This window comes from Colletotrichum spaethianum (genome assembly GCF_022836535.1).
Source record: "Colletotrichum spaethianum MAFF 239500 DNA, contig24, whole genome shotgun sequence".
Classification (NCBI taxonomy): Eukaryota; Fungi; Ascomycota; class Sordariomycetes; order Glomerellales; family Glomerellaceae; genus Colletotrichum; species Colletotrichum spaethianum.
The window spans coordinates 55,414-65,171 of record NW_026054794.1 but is presented as its reverse complement, the minus strand read 5'-3'; the positions used below and the strand labels follow the sequence as shown (position 1 = coordinate 65,171).

Genomic DNA, 9,758 nt, shown 5'->3' with positions numbered 1-9,758 from the left:
ATCGAGTGCTGATTGAGTACAATCGGATGGATTAAAAGGGGGCATCGGAATGGAGGGAAGGCAATTCAAGCATCAAGTAGTCTTCAAGAACCTGTTGGCATGGCCCATTCGGAGGAGGGGGGATACTCTGCCGCTGAGTGCGTGCTACGCGCCGCACCTCTTCAATGGGAACGGTGCTGCAGACCGAACGTCGTTTCATATTGGTGAGACCTCCAATTCTATCTACTCTACTTGGGAACGTGACACTGCGCATAACGGGAAATGGTATGGTTTTGTGGGTTCACACGCTGTTGGTTCTTTTGCTTGGCGCCTGCACCCACGAGTCTGGCGTCACTTCCATGCAAAATTCTCCCGGACACGATTACCGGAAGAGGGAATGAACCGGTGACGACACGGCCAACGAAATAGCCCAGACGACGAATGAGCCTTGGGTTCAATTCTCAACGTCCGCTCGCTCTGTTATGCACTCGGGCAATTTGAGCATCACCCGGGGAAATGAACGACGATACCCGATTGGGTGGAAATATTCTTCTGCGGAGAAATTGTGGCTGTGGCAGCCTAACTAAGAGAGGATCATTTGGAGGTTGCAACCGATGGCAAATTGTGACGAACACCAAGGGCGACGGAAATAGCGTCCTACCTACCTAGTTCCGAGGGAATCATGCGGCGAGGTTGCCTTTCCTTCCATCCCCTGCAGTCACCCATCTTTTCCGCCATAGTGCTCCAACCAGTGCTTAGTCTGCTCTAGCGTCGGCGCTAGTTACCGTACAGTCGGGACCGGCTTTACATGATGCTTGATCACAATCAGACGGATGCCTTTCCGGGGAGATTGGGTCAACCCACACACATGACGCGTAGTTCGCTACTATGTACATTTACAATACATACCCCAGCTCGGCCGAATCTGCCTTGCCATCCAGGTGTTAGTATCAGGACTTACTATTGTTTGTCAGCAGACCCGAAAAGAATGGGGCTTCACACCCTGCGCCCAAATCGTTTGACGAGGATCAGGATAAAACAACTAGCAGCACAGGACAAGGTATCAGGGCAAAGTATGCATGTATCCTTGTTGGAACGAAAGGCAGTTTGTACAGCCCTGACTGGCACGAAGCACCCCTCACAGTGACACATCAGTTATGAGTCTTCCGATGATTCTACGAAGGAACCACTCAATTTCCATTTTGCGCACAACAAGAAGAAAGGACCTTGGGACGAGAATGGGCGCCGTTCGTTACTTCTTCGTTATGTTGCAGCCTATTCAGAAGCCTGCTAAGCATCGCAGCGGGTGTTACGAGCAGGTCAGAGCAACCAACTGCACCACAAGCAAACGCTTCGGTAATGACACCTGCATCGATATTCCGTTGGTTGAGCCGTAACAGCAGGGCTATCAAGGGTAACCAGATGGTCTCGGTCCGGCAAGGCCCAACCTATATTCCTGGGCGTTCCACACCAAATTTTGGCTCTCTGTCCACCACGGCCATGTCCCCAGATAACCTTGTCGCACAGCAGGTTGTCCAGTGCCACAACCAGGGCTGTTACTTCGTTGACGTTAAGTTTACTTGTATTTATGATCACATGAGTAAGCATTCTTGCAGAAGGGGCTCCCAATAGGCTCACGGGTACCCGTGAAACTTTACATGCACGGGTACCCGTGAGCCTATTGGGAGCCTGCAGAAGGCCCGATATCTGGTCAGCTCCGACCTCGGTTTTCATGACTAATCAAGCTACGCGTTCAGTCACAGAATAGAAAATCCATTGTCCTCATACATTTCGAGCCACACATCCCTCTGCCGTCAATTGTTTTCTGCTGCGAGATTGGCGCAAAAGGCGATGCTACTCTTTTACTTAAATCATGTTAATGCTTTCAGGATTGCCCCAGAGTGGCTTCACTCAGGAAAAGTAATTGCTCTCCACTAACCCGTATGCTCGTAGCTGATCGTTCCCCAAGTCTCCTTACCGCCCTCCAACTGTATCAAGAGCCCATCAAGCCCGTTATTACTGGATGGCAGGCAAATGTCAGCAATTTTTTCCTTCTCCTCTCTTCCCAGTTTCCCCTTCTAATTGAAAGCTAGGAGGACGTCAAGAATGCACTCGACCTGTTCCAACATCTTGCAAGGCTGGCCCGGGGGCGGCAAGACTGCAGCATTCTACGGGATTATGACTTGGAATCCAACAGTCGAGTTTTGGATTACAGAACGGGCACTGGTATCTGGGCGAGACAAATTGCCGAGTGAGAAAGCCTCTCGTCCCTGGAGGCTGAGACAGCTAACAATTGACACGTCATCGCAGAAGTCTAGACAGACGGTGTGGTCAAGTATTTGGCTTCGATACCACTTGCCTGCAGCCGCAAAAGTACGTTCCCTGTGAACTGTACTATGTTTCTTTGCTGATTCTATCCCAGGTCTTGTCTTCCTAAAAACCTCTACATTCTTTTGGGTGATGAAAATGACGCGTGGAGGCAGGCCCGCCAGTATGATGTTGTTCATACGCGAGCAGTCCTTGACGACAGCCGATATTGGCCCAAGTTTTACAGAGATGCGTATGATCATCTGAAACCAGGCGGTCTGCTTGAGATAGAAGCAGTCCAGTGGATTCTGCAAAGCGATGACGGCACCCTGCCCAATGACTCCGCCCTGCATCACTGGACTGGGATTCTGCATGGGAGCAAAGATGGCAAACAATATTTGGACTTTGAACACACAAAAAGTCAACTTGAAGCTGTTGGCTTTATTGCCTCGGAAGAGATTATTAAACTTCCGGTTAGTGCATGGGATTTAGGTGCGTCTGACGAGGAGAAAGAGATTGGCAATTGGTTCAATAGTTTCTTGAACTTGGTACTGCATACTCAGTGCTTCTCTCTACATGACTGGGGCTCGCAAGACACCAAGCTAGGGCTGGAAGGGTTGATGGCGCAAGCGAGAGAAGAGATTCGCCATCGCCAACTCCACACTTATTTCAGATTGTGGGTTTCCCGCTCTGTTAGTGATGCAAAGGAATCGTAAGCGCTGACATGATCGGCAGTTTTGTCTGGACAGCCAGAAAGCCTATGCACTCCACAGGAGGAGGAAGACCTTGGCAGCTCTGAGGTAACGTGGCATGGTACAGTGGAGAAGGATGTAAGGGCACCACTCAAGTTTTGGCTCCGAAACCATAGATGGGTACGGTCAACAGGAAGGCAATCGCTTCTGAGGGGTGAAAAGGCAATACGGAGAGGCAGCATTGGGGTTATGGCTGTGCGATGTATCGCCAATGCAACATGATTTTCGAATGAAGCCGCTGGAAGGCGCTTATGCTAATATCCAAAGAGTACACGAGACTCTCTGGTAATGAAATTGTTCCAAGTTCCAAGAACTGGCGTCAAGTCCCTCGCACTATTAACTTATAGTCAAGTATTTTAAAAACTTAAACGTAGAATAAAGATAAAACGGTAGTTATCTTTATTGCTATTCTAAACCATAGCTAAAAGTAAACTCGAGTGAGGAAATCTAGCTTATTGTTGGGTGGCTTGATTGATTGATTGATTCTCACATTATTATGTAGCCGCTAACATGTCAGCAGCTATGCCTGGCTAGCAGGGTGTCGGGTGAAAACATGGCAGCCAGCAATGTGAGACATATTACGCGCGTGCATTCCCGGTCATTTGTTGATGTGAGAGAATGAGTTAATCATTGTGACGCATATGGGCTAGAAGTTTGCCGTGTTGTAACTCATCCGAACCTGTTATCAGTGATCTGTGTGCGTGATCTGGGACAGCTGAGGTTTGTATAATTAGGTACTTCACCGACGTTTAAGCATCAACAGCGACCTTAACGAGATGGTGTCCCACGCTCAAATCTACAAGGCCTGCAAACATTCGGGCCTAAACTTTTCAAGACCGAGAACTAGCAGTGGCAAGAATCTGCTTTGTTTTAAGATGTCATCCTCGGCATTGGTTCTACATCTAAAGGGTCCTAGGTGTAATCGCAGAGCAGGCCCCGACAACAAAATAAGAGACAAAGTCACGAAGGACGACGTGTCAATAGTTAAACAACATCATCTCCACCACTGTGGGCGAGCCACGAACCCCCTACACGAAGCACAATGACCACGCCCAAACAATCAACGACAAAACAACAGCCCCCGACAGGTTCTGGGTCGCCTTTCAATCTTCGACAAGTCTGCAACGTCCCGCGACGATGACGAGTCTCACAGAACGGTTCGATGCCACCCAATACTACAGACCACAGATAAATTGACTTCCTGTTCCCCTTTCGTGAAGGATTGGTGTCCCTTGAACACACGTCCTGTCTGCGGACCTTGCGCAGAAGCTCTCATACCTAGTAATCGAACGAGCCGAACCAAATGGAGCAGTGTGCTTCGTGGATCAGACTTGAGCCAATGTAGTGGACGGCGGTAGTTGTCAACAGATACAGACAATAGGCAAGCCGGTGACAAAAAAAGTGATATACGCACCACCTCAATTCCAACTAGTCCCCTACTTCACTAAGGATATACCTCTACGGAAACCCGACTTCTTCTCTCTAAATTTCGGAAAGATTGAGATAGAGTGTTATTGGGTACGAGTGTCTTCAACAATCAGAAACACTTTGAATATTGAAGACGTCGCTGGTGCTGTTATGAAAGCAGTTGGCAGGAGAGTCTGATTCTGCGTGTCACCTTTTTTGTCACCAGCTTGTACGGCCACATAGGAACCCGGCAGGAGGCAACCAAACTTCGCAGACTCAATACAAAGCACACACGATTCCGAGTGGATGCGGACAAGACAAAGAGATGAAGCTAAGCACCGGAGAGAGACTATATGTATGCAGAACCAGGCATTGTGCCTAGCACCGACATAGCCGTAACATAAGGACACGGAAGGCAAATTCTAGAAGGCAAAACATAGAGGATATAACAGGCAGAAGGGCAAGACTCTTCAACAGAGGGCATAAACATACAGGATATATAGCATAGTGGGTGATTTGGGAGCAGCTAGCCTTGGTCCATCAACAGGGCGAAGTGGGATGTTGCGGTTTATGATGCTTCCGCCTCATTCCACCGCCCTTGTTCCCGGTATGTTACTGCCAAATTGGCCATGCTGCTGAGCGTATCGGGATGCTCTTCGCCAAGGGTTTTGTTCCGTAGCTTCACAGATTGAGCTGCACCCTGTTCTTCCTGTATCCACTGACCGCGATACAGGAAATAGCCCGTCAGATTGAGCAGAAGGAATGCCCTTAAAAGTCGCTCATAACGAGAACCAGCCCCCTTGTTTTAAAGCACAACATTTGCGTGGGGAAGGTATTCTTGGCAGATGTGCCGATTGAATGTACCGGCGATACCGCGTCCAAGCAACGGCCCAGGTACGAACTGGGAACGCAGCTCCCCCGCTGCCTTCTGGTCACGACCATGGCGCTACGGCCCACCGGAAACCCAGGGCGCAACCCCAAATCCAGCTTCCCGTTACCGCAACTCGTCTCCGACTCGTTGCCGACCATGTCTTGCAGATCAGAAGCGCAGAGCAGCCATTATGCCGACACAACTACTTGCACTCTGTCCACTAACTTAACTTATGTCTGCCGTATGATGTTTGATTGCGGTGCGCTGTGTCCTTAGGATCGGTCCGGCTGCTTTTCTTATGCTTGAAGCTTGACAAGTCTGTTGACACCATATCGATCCGCTGGTTTTAATATTGTCCATTACGCTCGACAGAGCACATAGGCTTGTTCCGAGCCCTCGTTGACTGACGCGCCAATGCCTCATGATGCTCGACTCGTCCGCCTCCCTAGCCCAGAGCCGGATGGGCCGGAGGGTGTCCTGTCTCTTTAACGACGTCAGCCAATGTTAAGTCGGATGGTTTTCTTACACCAGTATCCCTCGTATAGCTTGTTGGTTTCGGAACCGGCGTGGGTGGTGCAGTGGTCGTTGATCGCGTAGTCCGTTTGTAGGTTCGAGGGTGCCAATGAGAACTTTTCACAACACCATCAAACCGCGGTTCTCGACTGCGCGCGACGTACCACGCCAGCCCCGCTCATCCTACTGACACCGGACACCACGAGAAGGTCTGCCACATCGTCCTACTGCTTTTTCAAGCAGCATCCAGTGTGCTCACTGGAGGCGCATGGCATTTGTATGGACAAGACGTAGGGAAAACGGATGACTCCCCGGAAAAGGAAGAACTATGGTACATGTCACGTGGAGAAGAGACAAGGTGATCACTCTGCAGGACCTACTGACCGATCAGTGGATACAAGTGATCGATCAACGGATCCAGAGAAACGATCACTACCAATGACTTGGTATGATCAGGACAATAGCATCAGGAACAGACTTGTATATAGGATGGACTTGGATGGGCTCCAAGTCAGACTTCCATAGCTCTTCAGCAATCAACTTTGTGATTCACCCTATCATAGGTGACTCTTAGATTATCCTTCTGTTGTGAAGCTATACGAGCTACCTACACCTTGACGTGCACGACTTATCACCCTTCACCAACAGAGCCACAGATTATCAACAAGACCCGACTTACTGTTATCGAGTATCGACCTCAGCTGTCTGTTAGCAGACACCACCACTGTCGGATGTCTGACCGTAACATTCTGTTAGACTGTTACACAGTGATATATTTAAACTTGATGACGACTTAGACGACAATACTAATGCCAACGACAGCTAAAGCAACAGTTAAAGCGACATTGATAGTTCTAGTCATTGTCTTAGCCTAGACAGTGTTAAGGAAAACATTAACATGTTTAAGCGCTGCCGTTGGACGGATTGGGAAGAGGAGCGTCTGTGTGTATACGTTGAAGAGGGGAAGGAGTGGTCATGGATTGCAAAAAGGCTGCATCGAAGCGAGCCAGCTGTGACTCAGCATTGGGTGATCATGGAGAGGAAAAAAAAGGAGTCGGCAAAGTGATTCGTGGATACTTCTACCGAGTTACGAATGGCCTCGGAGGACTACCTGTGAGACTGATACCAAGCGTATCTAATCGAAGGCGGTGAATAATACAAACTATACCACCCAACACTACAGATGAGCCATCCAAACTGCAACAGAGCTACAAGTCATTCTGTATTCCAAGATAAATCCAATTTGCACCCGCGAAGCTGTTTTTTAATCCCAACACCCACCATCGTCCAACCTGGGAGAAGAGGACTAGTTAAACCGGGAATCGACCTCCAAGTTCCAGGTGCGGCACACTGGCCCAAATTCTCAGCCACTGCTCTCACGAGGAATTTATGGAGCTTTAGTAAGCCACACACGGCCAGAATAGCATCGGCTCTCTCCTCCCCGACGTATCCAAATTTGCCGTTGCTGACTTGTGCGATAGAGATCGCGGCTTGCGTTGAATCTGTTACTTTTCTCAGTAGGGATTCTGTCCGCCTTGTAACCGAGGTCCTGCTCGACAAGTCATGTATGCAGCGGAAAGCGATGCCGCTTTAGAACACTTCCCGCGGTCTAACCTAACAGGCCTTGGGGGTGCGTCTTATTCCTTGTTGATCCAAGCTGGTCTAAGCATGCCTTGGTTATCCGGCTTCCCGCATTAGGCCTGGAACACGAAGAAAATGAAGAGAAAACCGCCGAGATGGCTGCTGCTGCTGCTGTTAACGCCGCGGCCACTGCTGCTGACGTTGAGAAAATGCCCTAGAATACTCCCTGTCATGTATATTAAGCCTAGGGATGACACAGTTGCTGAGGCACTCACTAGGCGAAAAGTTGGGAGGCTGTATGCGTTTGGAAAGCAACAGATCTCGTGAACGGCGGATGAGAAGATTGTTCTAACTCTGAACAGTATGTTAGCAGCTGTGTGCTATCCTATGATAAGTCAAAACAAACTAGTTTATTTGGGATGTGACGCAGCGGTTTTCACAGTGTATAGAATAGAGCACTACAGGTCTGTTAGAAAGGGCATTGGAGGCGGATTGCGTTGTTGTTAACAACAATCGCTGCTTGTCAGGGTAGTGAGTTGTGCTGAGATATGTTACTGGCATCCGTGCTAGACCTACCGTCAACCTTTTCTCTGAATGCTCTTACAATGTGAGATCAAAACCGATTGCATTATCTTAACATTACAATCTTTCTTGACACCATCAATAGGCACCCCCGAACCATGTAGGAACTTAATGCTTTAGGTGCATCCCAACGTTGCCCAATTTCCCATCCACGTCCGTCATGTGGGTTTCTCCATTGTCTGAAGTCTCTGACAGCTTCAGACCTCGCCCGTAGCGCTCCTTAAAATCTCCGTTGGAGACATCTTGTATCACCAGGTCGTCGGCAGTAGAGAACGCACCATCTTGCGAAGGTGCGCCCTCTTTTCTGGTCCCCTGGAGGCTGATCCTTGAGATATCCCGCGACATCTGCTGGAGTGAGGCGTCGCTGAGGTGGCCACCCACCTGTCTCATCATCGAGCCATAACCCCTATTCTTGCCATGGATCGTCTTCCCATTGGTTGACACCAAAAACTGCACGGTGTCATCTCCAGTCGCATAGTTGTCGATGATGCTGATGTTTTCCTTTACATGATTCTCCGCACTTGAGCAAATACTGAGACACTGACGGGCGGTGTCCCACTCTTCTCGCAACGTGGCAAGCTGTGCCACTTCATGCTCTGAGTTCATCTTCGCCGCGGACTTTTCGATTAGTCGGTCCATCAACTGTTGCATGTGCTTTTCCAAATTTGCAATTGTTTGGGCAAGACGTTCCTTGCATGCTTGTAGACCATCGTTGGTGACTCGATCGGGATACGCCGCAGCATCCACAGAGCTGAGTGTCCTAGGCCCCTGGGATGGCCGTTGTTGAATTCGATTGATGTGATCGGCCAGCTGTGCGCAAATATCGAGACACTTTTGGGTACTCGCCCGCTCTGCCCTTATTCGCTGCAACTCCCTTGCATCCGAGTCGATCTCGGTGACAGTACGCTCAAAGACAGCCGCGAGCTTTGCATCAATACTGTCAAGACGGGCCTCGAGATCGTCGGTCGTTGTTATGATCATGGTTCGGTACTTTTCGAGATTCTCAGCGGTGGTTGCGGATTGGCGACTGTCCCAGCCAAATTAGAGGGGTTTTGCTTAATAGGAACACAAAACTCACAGATGTGCATCTGCGAGGGCAATGTTGATAGTTGACTTATATCCAGCGAGGAGCTGCGTGAAGTCGTCGACGCCATCGCCCATGTACTGTAGCTTTGTCCAGTCCCGGAAGCTAGTGCGATCGCCACCGGACCGTGACGAACACCGCAGAAGTTCCTGTTCAAACTCTTTGCAGGCGTCATCGCATCGTCGCAAAGGAAGTTCAAGGGCGGAGAAGTCCACGTCAGGGGTAGCGTTGATTGTTTCGGTCAGCAAGCGCAGTACTTCGCTCAAGGCCTGGAGCTCCTCCAAAAGGTCGCGCACGCGTTTGGGGTGAGCGCGAAAACCCTGCACTGTGGTGTAAAGAGCGATGCTAGATTTGAAAGCGAACGAAGCAAAGGTCAGCACACCCGAGGCCAGACCTACAGCTTCCGCCATTGCGTCAATGACTTTGTGATGTACGAATAGCGGCGGGGTCGGGTGAACAGTTCGTCACGGGATTGCCGGATTGGCATTGACTTACATAGTAGTACTTCCTGGCGGAGTCTCAAGGGCTGTGCGGGGTCCAATCAGATAACAGGCGGAAGCGCTTGCTAGCAGGGCGGAAAACCGGATCTCATTCTACTCGCTCAGCCAATCGAAGTCAGTCAAACACCGCCCACACTAAAGTGCCCGACCGTTAATGCAAGGGGCCCCAGCAAAGCAGCAAA

General features: G+C 49.8%; 1 protein-coding gene across 1 annotated transcript; it reads right to left on the bottom strand.

Annotated features, from left to right (window-relative positions):
• Positions 1 to 8,100: 8,100 nt before the first annotated feature.
• Positions 8,101 to 9,486, bottom strand: ColSpa_08686 (uncharacterized protein; the record flags this gene model as incomplete). Its single annotated transcript, XM_049274898.1, has 2 exons — positions 8,101 to 9,019; positions 9,071 to 9,486. 2 exons carry the CDS (start codon positions 9,484 to 9,486, stop codon positions 8,101 to 8,103), a joined length of 1,335 nt encoding a protein of 444 aa, XP_049130855.1.
• Between the last annotated feature and the right edge of the window lie 272 nt (positions 9,487 to 9,758).